The 15,773-nt window shown below is 55.1% G+C and overlaps 1 protein-coding gene across 1 annotated transcript in view; it reads right to left on the bottom strand.

The window, feature by feature from the left end:
* Slit3 (slit guidance ligand 3) overlaps nucleotides 1-15,773 on the bottom strand; it is a 563,280-nt gene that overhangs the window by 50,416 nt on the left and 497,091 nt on the right. Inside the window, exons 18-24 of the mRNA XM_048814838.1 lie at nucleotides 14,873-15,016; nucleotides 14,115-14,258; nucleotides 11,516-11,679; nucleotides 10,394-10,526; nucleotides 4,223-4,291; nucleotides 2,344-2,415; nucleotides 1,740-1,811 (exon numbers count right to left, since the gene is read on the bottom strand). Of these exons, the coding sequence (XP_048670795.1) occupies nucleotides 1,740-1,811; nucleotides 2,344-2,415; nucleotides 4,223-4,291; nucleotides 10,394-10,526; nucleotides 11,516-11,679; nucleotides 14,115-14,258; nucleotides 14,873-15,016 (798 nt within the window). The remainder of the gene's footprint in view (nucleotides 1-1,739; nucleotides 1,812-2,343; nucleotides 2,416-4,222; nucleotides 4,292-10,393; nucleotides 10,527-11,515; nucleotides 11,680-14,114; nucleotides 14,259-14,872; nucleotides 15,017-15,773) is intronic.

Below are 15,773 nucleotides of genomic sequence, written 5' to 3'. Positions count from 1 at the left end.
CTGCCCCCCCCCCCCGACAGACAGATGGACACACAAATGCTGTCTCCTCTCTCTTACCCTGGGTTGTCCCAACCAGAACCACTCTAATTACGAACATGTGTCCATGGCTCCCTTTAAAATGGGCAGGTCCCACCCCATGGAAGCAAAGCCAAGCACAGAACTGTTGGACTGCAATGGCAGATAGTGGCCTGGGATCACAGGGGTCAGCGGGAGGTGGAAGGTGGAGCTTCTGTCCTGGCCAGGGAGACACACCCGCATCTGGCCGTGTCCAGCGGGGGAGAGGGAAAAGGCCCTGCTGATGTTTCCATTCCCCAGCTCCCCAGGGCAGGTAGATGATAAATAAGTGACAATAACAGATCGCTCACCGTCAGAGCAGGCACTTCTTTGCCCCCAGAGAATTGATTTTTAATAACAGTGCAGATGACATGTGGAGGGAGTTGTCGCTGACACGGGTGTTTTGTGGGCCTCAATAAATCACATCAGCCTGAGCCGCTGGAAAGGGCAGCTAGTTGGGTGCTGTTCATGGGCCCTGTGCAGAGCCTTGGGGTTCCCAGGGAGGAGGCTGAACGCACAAATGCATAAGTGCTGGGCTTTGGCCAGAGGCTTTCCTGATGGGGCCTCAGTTTCCCCATCTACGATATGGGCACCATCCTCTCAAGCTCGGCACTGTGGCAGCTCATGAGGACATCATTCAAGGGTGACATTCAATAGATCAATTTGTAGCATCTGCCTTTCAAAAAAGTGCAGGACGGAAATATGCACAAACCAGGTGACAGGGGGCCTATGGGGCTGGGGTAGCATAGGGGGCAGCCCTCCTCCTCTAGCTCTCAGAGAACAGTAATAACAAATGAATATTTATCAAGTGTTTACAGAGGCTGGGGCTATACTAAGTGCTGCGTACGGTATCTCATTAAGTCCTCCAAAGACCTGTGTGGCAGTTCCCACAATCGTCTGATTTTATGGATGAGAAAACACAGCAAGGGCTGGACAGCCGAGCCTGGGAAGCAGGGGGCAGCTCCATGGCCATCCAGCCTTTGTGCGGAGCTCGTCTGCTTCAGATGGGCTCCCATTCCCCCTCTAGGGCCAGGTGGATGGAAGGTGTGGGGCAGGTGTGTTGGCTGCAGACTGCCCAATGTTGCCCAAAGTGTAGAATGCAGAGGCAGGGCCCTGGTGTGACCAGGAGTCTCAATTTTCCAAGAGAAAGTGGAAGTTAGAGTTTGTGTGAGAAATCTTATATTGAAAAGTTGGTAATTTTTCCAAACTTTGTTTTTTGAAGCAAGATACCCCAAGAGCCAGCTGTCTGAATGGAAGCAGGGCCCCCACCTCCCATCTTGTGATCTCTGGTGTGTGAATTTTGTTCCCCTTCAGAGGGTGATGGTTCTGGAGGCAGAGGAACACTTGTGGACAGGCTGGTCATTACAGTGGGGCTCAAGTTCCCTACAGTGCTCAGTGCTCCAGGGCAGAGTTCAACCGCACATTATAGTTTCTGCAACGAAGTGCCATTGATCCCGTTCTACACACAAATAAGTGAGACTCGAAGAGGTCAGGTGATTTGCTCAAGGTCCACACATGCCAGTGGGCTTGGACCCCAGGAATGGGTGACTCTCACTTTTTCTATCCCATTAAGCCAATACCGGTCCTGGGTGGGGGTGTGGCCGTGCAGCAGGGAGCCTGGGGCAGGGAGTGTGGCGTGCTTCCCACAGTGCCCACCCTAAAAGCCCTCACTGGCCCGCACTCACAGCACGCGGAGAGACCTCAGCCCATTGAAGGCGTGGACGGGGATGCACCTCAGCCGGTTGTAGCTCAGGATCCTGGGGGAAGGGAGATAGAAGCTGTTGGCTGGTCTACTCTCTGCTATCTGCTGGGGACTGTTGACGCGGTGCACAGTCAAAGCGAACTGTTTCTTCAATATCCCAGTTTGAATACATTGACAAAAGCATCCCAGCGGTAAAGAGTAGGGAAGCCCCTTGGCCGCCCCAGGGAGAGCCCTGGCTTCAGCGTTCCGGGCTCCTTACGGGCTCCAGAGCAGCCTGGGGCTCCCCAACCAGTTTATCCTCAGCCCTCCACCGGCACTGTCTTCCCCTGGGACAGGAAATTCCCCCATCAGAGAAGACATTCTACTGGAGCCATCCTCGGAGTCACCAGGCTCCGGCGCCTCTGTCTGCCCAGACAGAAAGTTCCAACCTACATTATTTTCCTGTCATTGACTAAGGTCTACCCTTTGCAGGGACTGCCTCAGCCCTGAGGATGGAAAGAGCAGAGAACCTGGGACCCAGGGGAAAGAGGGGAGAGATGCCCACTACTGCAAGACCCCTGAGCTAGTTAGGAGGAGACTGTACTCACAGAGTAGAGAGGTGAGACATGTTACTGAAGGTGTAATTGGTCAGCATGCCGATGCTGTTGTTACTCAGGTCACTAGGAAAAGTCAAACAGAGGGTCATGTTTACTGTTGGTTGCTTCTGATGGATGCCATCCCCATGGATGCATTTCAACCATCCGTCCATCCGCCCATCTACCTAACCACGCACCCACCAGCTCACTCACCGGCCTATCATCTACCCACTTATTTATCCACCTACCTGCTCAACTACCCACTTCCCCATTCATCTGTCCATACACCTACCCACCCACTCATTCACCTACCATTCACTCCATCCACCCATCCATCCATCCACTCACCACCTACCCACACTCTCATCCATCCATCCATCCATCCTCCATTCCTTCACTCACCCTCTACCCACCTGCCCACTCTCCTGTTTATCCACTCGCCCTCTCCTCAGTCCTTATGTCCACCTACCGACTCACCCCCATCCCAGTCATTCATCTCACAAGTGTTCATTTATATTCAAGCAGCTGTTGTTCTTCCCTCCCTCCCTCCATTCCTTCCTTCCTTCCTTCCTTCCTTCCTTCCTTCCTTCCTTCCTTCCTTCCGCTAGTCAGTCATTCAATTTCAAGTCTACCCATCTGTTTCATTCTACCAACAAAACCTAACACATGTGGTAACAGTCTCTTCTTGTCTAGAACAGTTTTTCCTTGATTCATCCCCTTGTTTCCACAGCGTCTTCACCCTCCCTCCCTCCTAGCATTCATTCACTCCATGGTACCAGCTTCTCTCTTAGGAGAAATGGAGTCATGCTAGTTTCCTTCTCTGCCAACTACAACCTCCAGCTTCTCCTGGGGGATAAACACCCAGAGCAGTAGCCACATGAGCTGCTCATTAGATGATCTGTAGGGCTTTTAGATCCTCCGATGCCGGGGATTCCTGTGCAGATATGATGATTAAGTGCTCCAGGGTGGGCCTGAGCATCGGTACTAAACAACAATGACAACTACTACTACTCAGGGGGTCCCTCCAACCTCAAGTTCACAACCATTGCTATTGAACAGTGGTTCTCAGCTGGGGACCCTTTTGCTCTCCCCGTGATATGTGGCAGTGTTTGCAGACAATTTTGGTTAACACCACTGGGGAAATGTTACTGGCACCTAGGAGAGGCCAGAGGAAAAAAGGCAGGAGGGGAGGGGGCTGTGACACCCCCACAACATCCACGGCAGCTGCCCACAGCAGTGAATGACCTGGCCTCCTGCATCTAGAGTCCCCAGGCTGAGAGCGCCTCGTCTAGATGCTGCTGTGAGGGGGATCCAGGAATCCAGGCTGATGACAGTGGCCTCTCTTTCCCAGGGTTGGTGTTTTCTTTCTGGAAGAACCCTGATTGTCCCCCTGCACTGCTGCCCAGCTCTCCTGAGTGGCTCTGGAACCCCTCAATTACACTTGCCCACAGGATTACTCTGAGCCCATCTGGCCCCACTGGGCAAGGCGTGGATCCTGCCACTGGAAGACTTGGAACCAGCAGGGCCCCTGATGGCTCCCAGGCTGAGGGCACCTCCTGGGGAACTAAAGGAAGAGGAAGGGGAGATGCCAGTTCAAGCTCTGGGCAAACCTCAGCGCAGCTCCACCTGGGAGAGAGGCTGGAGACTGAGGCCCAGGAATTCTACTCGGCCTTGTCACTTTCCCAAGCCAAGCAGGAGGGTGGCTGAGACGGCCCGTGAAGCCAGGCCCTGTGTTTCTTCAGTACCCCCTGTTCGGTCTTGGGGGATCAGGCTGCTCCTCCTCCAGGGAGGAAGGCTGGCGATGCTGCGTCAACCTGCCCGCCCTCCCCACCCTCCAGCCAGCTCCCGAGCTACCCCTGGAAACATGAGTCCCCCTGAGGCAGCTCCTTACATAAGCGTCAGGTGTCGGAGGGCGGACAGCTCTCTGGGCACAGCTGTTAAGTGGTTTCCTTCCAGGTACCTGAAAGAGAGGAACAGAGTGACAACACCTGGGAAGGGACAGTGCACGGTGGCCACGCTCTCAGAGAGGCTGTGCTGAGTCCCTTCTCTCTGCTTCCTCCCATCGCCTCCAAAGCAAACACCACACTTGTCACTTAATGCTTATTTGTGTGATTACTCAGTCAACGATGTCTTCCTCCACTGAGTTGGTAAGTTTCATGAAGACAGGCCCTGGCCCAAATCGCCCACCATTGAATCCCCAAGGTTCTTTACACAATGGATACATGATGGGTATTCAATAAACATTTGTTTAATAAATAAACCTCCCATTGGATGCTCAGCCCTCGAAGTATCCTGCATGGCAGGAGTTCACAGTTGAGGAAGAAGTTCAGAGACGTTCAAGGTCACACAGCAAGCAAGCAGTTGAGGTAGGCTTGAACCCGCCTCTCTCTTGACTATCCTCTTACCACAGTTCTGTTCTGGCTTCTGGAGTGTGGTGGGAGAACCGAGCCACAATTTGTCTCAAAAATTCTAATTTGATGTTGAGTATTTGAAAACTGAGGAGACAGGGGGCATATCCCTATTACCTGGAACACTGTGGTATGGTTCCCAGTAGGCAGACTACATGGCAGGAGGGGACAGGGCTGCAGGAGGAGGATGCACCCAACAGATGCAAAGGCTGCACTCCACTCCACCTGGACTCTGGAGCCCTGCACTGACTTGCTCCATCAGGACAAGCAACCTCTGGGGGCTTGAGTGAGGCTTAAGAGAAAGAGGGAGGTCTCTTTGCAGTTATGTGGTCCTGAATTACAAAGGCAATGCTACCCACTGAGGTTACTCCCACCCTCATAAGGGGCATGGACTAGCTCATTCACTGCCAAGGAGCTTGTTAGAAATGAGGCTTTTTCAAACTTAACCCCAGACCTGCTGGATCAGAATCTGCTTTCCCAGCAAGATCCCAGGTGACTGACAACAGTGTTAATTTTGAGAAGCACTGAGCTCGCACAACATAGAGCATGGCTTTCCCCTGCTGGAGCTTGGGACGGGTGCTGGGCAGATGAACGTCAGTGACTGGGGGTTGACAATTGGGAGAGGGGACCCTGGGAGAGCTTTGCGTGGAGGGAAATCCACCCACAAGATCAGAGCAGGTCTGGTAGGCCAACCTAGCGGTTTTGCAATTTCGTTCTGCGGGCTGGCTATGGGGGATGACGCCTGTGCTACGTTCTGTCTCAGCCCTGCTGGAAGGCACGCTCTGAGTGGTGGAGCATGTCCTCCACAAGGGCAGGGAGAGGGCCAGTTTGGTTTCTTGCTGTATCCTCCAGTGCACAGTATAGGCTCACCCACTTGTTGAATGCACGCATGCGTAGAAGGGCTGTTCATTGGACCCTGGATTAAAAACACAACACATGGTGGTCTGAAGGGAAGCCCGGTGCTTGGCCCCGACACACATGCAGGACAGCCATGCTCTGCAAATGCTTGCATTTTCTGAAGAGCCGAATGAAAGTGCAAGGGACCATGGGATTCTGGGATGCCAACATCATCTTTCAGGGAACGGGGAGGTTCAGGACCCTGGAGGCCGGCAACGAGACAGAGCTGCTTCTGGAGCCGTGGGGGTCTCTCTGGTGCTGTGTCAACGTAGCCTCTTCCCTGCCTGGAGCCCTTGGAGGCTCCCGCTGTGTGTTAGAGAAGGGCCAGCCCACTCCTGCCCACATCTGACAAGGCCGTTGTGGTCTCTCCAGTATTAGGGTTCTCCAGAGAAATGGAACCAAAAGGAGATCTATGTTTAAATAAAAAGTACAGGAGCTCACGGCTTAGGACTGTACTTTGGCAAGAGGCTCCGATAAGTAAAAACCCAGACGGAATCACCCATGCTAAAGGGCACCATCACCAAACCAACACCAGCTGTTTATCTGCCCTTGCAAGAAACCAGTACAAACGAGACAAGATGAGACTAATGGCCGAACTTCCCAAACAGGCCAGTTGTCAACAGGCACAACCCCGAAGTCCCCTCTGCTCTAATACTCGTGCAAAACAAGTGACATGATGTTAACCCATCAGTGACTTTTCTATCGCTCTGTCTCCCTGTCTCTGCCTTATAAGGAGAGTAACTTGGGGGTGACCAAGCCTTTTTTTGAATTTTTTTTTTTGTGATGGGTGGGGGTCTCCCTGAAGTTACCCATGTGGTCTTGAATTCTCAGGCTCCAGTGATCCCCCTCCCCCGCCTGCAAGGGCTGGGGTTTGGCAGATGCCCCGGGCCCTTGGGACCAGCCCTCTGTTTGGTCTTAGTTTCTGCATTTTTCAGCCCTTCTCCGTCTATAAAAGTAACCCATCCACTCAGCTCATTGGACCCCAAAATAAGCCAATTAAGATCTTTAAACTAAATTTGTTGTGACTTTGTCCTTTGACTATTACCAATCGATGAAGGGTGGGGAGAATGTGGGTGTATTTGAAGGAACTGGCTCATGATAATGGTGGGACTGCCAGGTTTGGAATCTACACTGCAGCCTGGGGGTAGACTGGAAACCCAAACAGGATTTCTATAGCTTTCAGAAATTCTGAGAAAAAAAATTCCTTTTCTCTGGGAAACCTCAGGGTTTCTGTTGTTAGCACCCTCAACTGATTAGGGGAGACCCTCCTTAATGTTTGGGACTGTGATCCCCATTACCCAAGAATTCTACTGATTGTGGGTGTTAACTGCATCCGCAAAATACATTCACAACATCTAGACTGGGTGCTTGACTACTGCCTTGCCAAGTCCACACAGGAAACTGACCATCGGGGCCAGATCATCTCAGGTTCATCTCCCGCCAGGCTCCCCCTTGACTTCTGGTCTTGCGTTTCCTGGAGCACCCCAGCCCTTTGGTGGGGTCATGTCTTGGCCTGCCGAGTCCCTCCTCTCTCTCCTCGCCCCACCTCCTACGATGCTCGGATCTCAGCTCCCCATGCACGGGTGGCATCGCAGGGCCCCAGAGCTCTGGGTGTGTTTTCTTCACAGCATTTCACCCCACGGTGCCGTCTCCAGTGTGATTCTGTGATGAGCGTTGGCAGAACATGTCGGTGTCGCCCCCACCGCGTCCCACCGCTGCCTGGCAATGCGAGGCGCTGGGGACAGTGGCGGCCCCGGGCTCCCCAGGTGGAGCTGCCCTTGGCACTGCTGAGCCGAGCAGGGGCTGCTTCAGCACAGAACGTCCCCAGTGGACCTGGCATCGGGCTCAGAAGATACGGAATCAGAAGGCCTCCCTTCAGAAACACAGCTGCGGTGTGTGGGAAGCTCTCTTTGAAGGAAGCCCTTGATGGTGACTCTGAACTCCAGTGTTGCCTGTGGCTCCATCCTGGGTCCCCGGAGGGCCCATTTCAGAAGAATGCCCTCCTGCCCCGCCAGCCTCAGAGCTGCCGAGCGTTTCGAGTGGGTCAACCTTTGCACTGACCTGCATTTAAATGCTTGGTATCAGCCCAGAGCAAGCACGGGAGGGGACATTGGCCTCACATGGAAGTTCACACAGATCCTGGAATGAACGCTGCCATGGCCGTCCGAGCCTCGCACAACCAACAGACATGCACAAAGAACTCTGGGACCAGCTGGGTGTGACAGAGGAGGGAAGCCACCTCCAGGAGACCCTATTCCAGGCTCTGAGCCACGCAGAGCAGCTCAGTAGTCAGGCTTCCTAGGCTCACAACCTGGTTATCTAACCGCTATGTAACCTTGACAAAGGTACTTAACCTGGCACTTCCCAGATGTAAAATGGGGCTTATAATCATCACTAACTTGATGTGATTATAAAGATTAAATGGATAGACCTTAGAGCAGGGCCTGAGAGAAACTTTGAATATATACACATACACATACACACACACATTTACACACCCGCATCGCCATCCAACAATACATACAAAGATCAAAGGAGGATTCTGACCACTGGTTGTGCATTCTCCATTCTTCCAGAATGATGTTTCTAAAGGAGAACTGTTCTTTCCACTGTCCTGCTTAGCATTCTTCCCTGGCTCTGCTTTTCCCTGGGGCTGCAGACTCAGCCTTTGCTGTGGCCACAGAACTTGCTTCAACTGCTCCGCACACCTGTCCCCTTTCCTCCTGCAGTGGTCACAGCTGGTGGCCTTCTGGGTTCTATCTTTTTTTCTTTTCTTTTTTTAGTTGCAGGTGGACACAATACTTTATCTTATTTACTCATTTTACGTGGTGCTGAGGATTGAACCCAGGGCCTCACACATGGTAGGCGAGTGCTCTACTGCTGAGCCACAGCCCAGGCCCTGGGTTTCTGGAGTACAAGATCTTTCCACTCTGAGGGTCCTCCCAGTCCTTGCTCCTCCTTGCTCCCTGGTATTTTCCTGGGAGCGCTAGTCCTCTTCCTATCTGAGATGTCTGCTCTGCTGGTTCGCTGCCGCTGCCTTTTTAAAACAATTCTTTTTAATGATATAGGACACCAGGACACCCTGATGTAACCAGGAAGCTCCAATTCAGTCCCCAGCACTCCCTGAGCACTCCTGCTCCCCTCCCTGAATCCACTCATCTTTTTTTTTTTTTTTTTTCAAATTACTGTCCTATGGACACACCCAATGCCATGACCCACCACGCCACACCCCCACACACTTAGGAAAGTGTGGCCAGAATCTTTGCACAGTTCCTCCCTTTCCCTGTCCCTTCTTCTTCCCCCTCAATCCCCTTCTCTACTGATCTTTCCTCTATTTTAATGAAATGCCCCCTCTCTCCCTCCCTCCCTTCCTCCCTTCCTTCCTCCTTCCTTCCCTGGTTACTAGTCTTCTTATTTCTCCCCCACTTGGTTTCGGAGACAGGGACTCGCTGTCACTCCATGCTGAGCTTCAGCTCCCAGGTGTGATAAGCCCAGTAAACACTTGAATGGGCAGTGGGGGGTACCTTCTTAGCTTTCAGCCTGTGCTCAGCCTCCCAGAACCCCTCCCATGGCCCAGTGGCACCAAGGAGAGTCCTCTACTGATGCCATCTGCTGAGGTCTCCTCTGGAGCAGGGCTTATGCCAAAGATGGGATCAACCCATCCAGCTGGCTGGAGACACATTTCTCTCTCCCTGGGCCAGAGAAAGACAAGGACGCCATCAGTGCTGGGTGGTGACTCTCTTCAGTGCTCTGGGGAGCTGCTTAGCACCTGGGCAGAGCAGGTGCCCTTTTTGGGCAGCAGCTGCCATGGCTGGAGAAGGCCCAGCTGTTGGGGTGGGCCCAGCCAGGATCCAATGGCACCTTGACCCATCCTGAGCTGGGCTCTCTCTGCTTGGCGGCAGGCAGCAGTTCTGAGAGGACTCATGGTGTCGCCTGCCAATCTCCAACAAGCCAGGGCTGCAGGTAGCACTCAAAGATACCTGGGCCTCTGCCACTGAGATAGGGGGTTAGTGACTGGATGTCGGGTCAGACAGACCTGGGTTGAAAGTCTGTACTCTGCTGCTCAGTGGTGATATGATCGTAAGAAAGGATTCAACCAGAGCAGAAGACAAATACTGCATACGTCTCTTGAAGTGGTCCCTCCCGGGCACGGCCCCTCTCAAAGGCAGGACTGCCCTGGACTCCACAGTGCTGCTGTCACACCCCCTTGCTCCCCTTGAGCTGGCAGCCTGGTTCCAGCCTCCCCCAACACCAGGGAGTGCCAGGAGCCACAACCTGCCCGCAGGGATCTGCCCGTCCTCCAGAAACCCGGGACACTCAGGTCCCAAGGCAGGCCCTGGGTGGGGCAGGAGGGAGACTCTCCCTGGAGGAGTGGCCATGTTGCTGAGTCTGGGGATAGAGGCTAAGCTGGCCTGGGGAGGGAGCAGGCCCGTGTTGGGGAAGAGCATCAAGTGCCAGACTGCGTAGCACGTGGGCACTCCCGGCAGGCCATCAGTCCCTGCCCAGTTTGCAGGGCTCCCAGCACAGGCCCTTGACGACCCTCCGTCTTGTGTTCTGGAGCATCTTCAGGAAGAGTGGAGTCAGATGCTCCTCCCTTGCCAGACAGAGGCCCTGGGGAACTGGGCTTCCTGTTCCCTGTCGGTCACTTTGGCGAGGCTTCCCTGCCATCTTGCTGGAATGCATTCAAGGGCATCCGGCCGGTGTCTGGCTTGAGAGGCTGGGCGCAGTGTGCAGGATGCTGGCATGGGGCTACTTACAGCTCGGTCACGTCCTTGGGCATGCCTTTGGGGAGGACACGGAGCCCCTTGTTGCTGCAGCGCACCACCGTCTCCAGGCAGGTGCACTGCTCTGGGCAGCGCGGGCTCAGCGGGCAGCTGCTCTCGTCGTTACCTGTGGAGAGCCCCAGAGGTGAGCGTGGCAGGACGCGGCGTCCACTAGGGGGCGCAGGCGAGCAAGGCCAGGGCCAGTTGCCACCCAGCTGTTAGCAAAGGCCAGGGAGAGCCTGCTCCAACTCTGGGCTAGAGCCAGGCTGGAAGCAGCTGCTGGCCTCACCCTGGTTGGAGGGGGAAGGACACACACCTGGGGGCATGGAGGGTTCCTGCCCTTCACTGAATTTGACTTAAAGCCTATTAAGGAGGTTCGGTGAGGCTTCCGCACAGAGGAACAAAAAGAGATCCCTGCAAACCAGATCAGGGCCAAGAGAGCGGGCAGGTGGGGGCAGAGCCCTGGCCTCCTCCTTCTTCCTGCTCTCTTTCTCCCCTCCCCACTAAACAAGCCCTTTGGGGTGGCAAGTGTGTCCCTAGGCCCTTTTATTCTTTAACCTCAGTTGATCTGCAAACCAGTTAATCTGTCCTTAGATAATGGATCAGGCAAAGGACAGTGCTCGCTTGAATTTATACAAACAAATATGCCCTCTGGGATCCTGAGACCCAGAACCTGAATTTTCTGTGCTCCTTGCCAGTGACAGGACTTTTCTTGAAATCTGTTTCTCATGGGCACAAACCTTGGACCTCACCATGACATAGACAGGAAAAGCAAGGCCGAGGGCTCCCACGTATAGTTGTGTAGGTTCTGTACAGTGCAAGGGGGCCACACCACCCAAGGGCACTGACCTCACTGTGGACATGGCAGATTAGTCAGCTTGGAAGCCCAGGGCGGCATGAACCAGCTCATGCTTTAGTAAATCGGGATGGATTTTTGAAGATGGAAGAAAATGGCTTCAGAAAGGGGCATCTCATCATTTGCAAGGCGAGCCCCTCAGGCTGGCTGCAGAGCCCCCGGAGCTCCAGCGTGTGCCCCAGGGTGGAGTGGATCAGGTCCCCGGGGATGCAGTCAGCTGCACCTGCGCCCCGCCCCCTCCCTGCTGCCCAGGCTCTCACCGTCACAGGTGAAGTCCTGGAGGGCCACGTCCTGGATGGGGATCTCCTTGAGGAAGAAGGGCTTCTGGCACCTGGGGTTCCCGCTGACAACCCGCCTCTTCCTCAGCCACCTGCCGAGCCAGGCCAGGTGGCAGTTGCAGTTGAAGGGGTTGGACAGGAGGTTTCTGAGGGTGAGAAGGGCTCTCAGGGCCAGCCTTGCCCTGCTGCCCTGCGCAGCCCTGGGACCCCACTGCAGGTGGCAGGAGAGGCCAGGCCCAGGGCCTGCTGCAGCCCTGCCCTGACACACAGATGGCTCCCCGCACGCAGCCCTGCTGTGGTCCTGCTGAGGAGCAGGACTGTGGCCTCCTGCCAGGGCCTCTGCTACTGCTGGGGCTCCAGCCGCCCTGTCTCCCACTCTTCCATGGAGACCTTCCTCCACCTGGGGCCTGGCCCCCGCCCTCGTCCCTGCCCAGGACGCTCGCTCCAGCCTGCCTGGCCCCTGTCACCTGCGGTTCTCAGTTTCACCAGCACCAGCAGGTTGAGGGGACTTCTCTGAGCTCAAGTGGGAGGCAGCAGCCTCCCGGCCTCTCCCTTCCCCTCCCGGGCGGCTGTCAGCGCTCCTGATGGCTTCTGCCCTTGTTTACTACCTGCCTGGCATTCGGAGCCCAGGTTCATGGGGTGGGGCCATGGCTCTTGGCCTCTGTGTCTGGAAACTAGCACATTTCCTACAGGCACTCGTCCCCTGGTGGGTGACAAGGCTGACTGGAGCAGGGAGAGGGGCAGCAGCTTCTGCCACCAAGTCTGCTCCAGGACGGGGCAGCTCCACACACCTCACATGTCTGTGACCTCACTCACACTGTCACAGTCGCCCTGGGAAGAAGGGGACATTATTCTCATTTCATAAATGAGGAAAGGATGGCCCAGGGAGGTCACCTAAGAGGGCCAGAGAGCCCTCGAGTGGCTGCAGTGTCACGGTCACCCAGAGCCCAGGCGTCAGCTGTCCCAGCAGCACCTTTCCCCTGAGCCTCGGTAGCTGCGGAAGTTGAGCCCGTTCCTCCACGAGGGAGCGGTGCCCTCGTGCTCCGTGACCTGCCCCTCTGAGCATCTAACTTGCCTTTTGTTAGGGAGGTCCCTGGGAACGGCTGAAGATGGGCCACAGTGAGCCAGCTCACGGTGTTGTTCCCAGCTGATAGACCCCCTGCTGAGGACACACTCTCATCCCATTCATTCGTGCATTTGGCCACGGTGGCCTGGGCCTCTGTACACTCATAGGCTGGCATCTGCTTAAGCTCCTCACAGGTGCAAGCCTCCAGGACACAGCAGGGAAGGATATACAGCTGTGTATCCCTGTCCTTCCAGAACTTAGATGACAGGAGGCAAGCGACATGCGACTGGTCGTGGATGAGCAACGTGTGGCAGATCTGAGGAGGTAGTCAGTGTTAGGAGAGCAGGGCTCAGGGGACAGGAGGATGCAGAGGGGCATGGGGTGCGGCAGGTGGCACTTGAGCAAAGAACAGAGGGGTCAGAGGCTGGGAGGAGGGTGCCAGGCAGTATGAAGGGCCAGCAGAGTTCCAGGAGGGAGTGGGCTGGGTGGGAGAGGTTGGAGGGGGTCAGTGGAGCTGTACGGGAGGCAGGGAGGCCAGGCAGGTCATGAGGGAATGGCTACAACTCTCAACTCACAACTTCCAAGTGACATGGGCATGTGGATGGGACAACGGGTGGCAATAGGAACTGCAGAAACTGCCTTTTTTTCTTTTATCTTCTAAAGGGTGTTTGGAGAAGGGAAGAGATGGAAAAATTAACTATCAACAAAGGACAGCAGAGCCATGTGGTGTTGGGTCCTTTCTATACGGCAGGCCCTGGCTCTGCGCCTCAGAAACTGCAGCGACCCAGCCTCCTAACAATCCCAGGAGGTGGATCAGGGGAAGTAGCAGCCTAGGGATGAAGTCCCTTTCCAAGGCCACACAGCAAATGAGAGGCAGAGCCAGGGTTTGGATGCAGGAAATTTGGCTCTAGAGTCACAGCCTCCTTACTGACAGGGTGAACCCTCAGGGTAGGAGCACTCACTGAGGTGTCCAGAAAGCTGGATTCAGTCCCTGCTGGTCACATCACTGATCTACTTCAAAGACCCATTGTTGCTGACTCACATTGGATGAAGACTAAACCAGCCAACAGCCACCTTGCAGCCCAGCCCTGGCCTCCTCTCCAGTCTTGCCTCGTACCAAGCCTCTCACACTCAGTGCTACGGCCATGCTGGGCTTGCTCAGCTCCATGTATTGTCTATGCTCCAACTGACCACAGGGCCTTTGTGCATGTCTTCCTGAAGGATATGTATTTCCCACTCTCTTCCACAAGCTAACATTCCAGAATACAGCACCAGTATTTCTCAACAAAGCCTGTGTTGGGTTTTCACACCACTGTGGACCTCCCTACAGCAATTCACTCTGCTGTGAGCTCCAGTAGGGAGTGCTGGGTCCGTATCCTCAGTACCTACGTGAAGCCCAGAGTACAGGGAGCCTGCAAAGTTCTTTAAGTAGACAGAGGGATATGTGACCATGGCCTCAGACAGCAAGGAGCTGGGGGACGGTGAGGTCTGCACAGGGGGACCAGGGAGACTCACATGGTGGACAGGGAGACGAGCGTGGTGAAGGCCCCAGGGGTGATGGTGGTGATCCGGTTGTCGTAGAGGGACAGCAGCCTCACAGAACTCAGGCCTGCGAAGGTGTCGTTGCCCACGCAGCTGATCATGTTGCTCCTCAGCATCCTGCAGGTTGTGGGAAGAGGAGCACAGGTGTCAAGCCTTCCTCCTGCACACGGCACATAGCGGCGGGCGTGTGACTAGTGGGGTGCTCCCGCCACCCCCAAGCTGGGCTCTCCAGGCCGCTCAAGTTCGACCTGTAAATGCAAGGCCTGGATCCCTGGGGCCAAGTGTGATCTTGCTTGTGCGCTCCACTTACTGTGCCAGCGCTGAGTGTGCATGTCCCCCTGTGCTCATGCCTGTGGCTGCTGCGGGGAGAAGGGAGAACCCACGGGTTGCTGTGCACTGCCTTGTGTCCACGCCCATGTGGACAGGTGTGTCTGCAGGTGCTTGTGGGCCTGGGGCATGTGTAAGTGTTGTGCCATTTGTACAAACACGTGCACATGTGCATGCTTGTGGGGAAGAGTGTGCTGTGGCCGCCTCCATGGGTTTCTGGTCTGATGTGTTTGGGAGGGTGCATCATGGAGTGACTCCAAGTGGCGTGTCCAAGTGCCATGCTGACCTCTTCCCCTCACAGACTGGGAGGTGTCCAGGGCTCTGGCTCCATAGGTCAGGATGGTGCGTGGTGCCCTGCTGCCTGCCCTGCCCTCGGCCTCCCTCCAGATTCCCAGTCCACTCACAGGGTCTTGAGGCCGCTGAGGCCCCGGAACATGCGCCCGTGCACGGCCTCCAGCTGGTTCCCGGTCAGCATCAGCTCCTGCACACCGGCCGCCCCATCGAAGGCCCCCTCTCGCACCTCCTTGATCTTGTTGTTGCTCAGGTTTCTAGAGGAGGAGGCAGATGGGGGACCAAGGGGGTACAGGGTCAGGACGCGGGGGAGCCACGGCCCTGGGGACTGGAGGGTGCGGAGCTGTCATGATTCCCCTGACATTTGTCCTTAGACCCTGTGAAGCAGGAGCAAGGGCCCCACACAGCAGACGGCTTGGGAGTGAAGTGTCGTCACAGTGACCCTCTTTCCTATGCCCTGGGGACTGGCGGACTTAAAACAGTGATTCTCTAACTTCTTTTGTGTCCTCCCCAGATTTTCTCATTAAGTAGTGGTTCTCTAGAGAAGAGGGCGGGGAAAACAAAATACATCTCCTCCCATAGGGAATCCCACCAGAACCCCAACATCAGCAGGCACTTCTGTTTGTATTCATTGAGTACTTATCATATTCCCCCAGGAGAGAGATCCAGCCTTCACAACCATACCCCGAACACCACCATCAATCAGACAGACCCTGCTGCACTCCCATCTTACAGAAGAGGAGACCTAAGTTCAGAGAGATTAGGTAGCTTGCCCACAGTCACACAGCTGAGAAAACTGGGATTGGAAGCCAGGTCTTCTTGCATGTAAAAAGCGCTACACTGAACTATCCCCTTCACAAGTGAATATTTCTTTGATGATGCAGGGCCTCACTCCGTGATGTCACCAGCTTTGCAGAATTCAGGACTGGGGATAGTGTGTTTCTTAAAGTGAGCACTCAGTGTTGTCACTTATGGTTCTGCTCCAAGCTCTGAGGGCAGGTCCCTCCCTCCAAC

Source organism: Marmota marmota, unplaced genomic scaffold, assembly GCF_001458135.2.
Source record: "Marmota marmota marmota unplaced genomic scaffold, marMar, whole genome shotgun sequence".
NCBI classification, from domain to species: Eukaryota; Metazoa; Chordata; class Mammalia; order Rodentia; family Sciuridae; genus Marmota; species Marmota marmota.
Note: the sequence above shows the minus strand (reverse complement) of the source record. Positions and strands in the feature narration are given on the sequence as shown.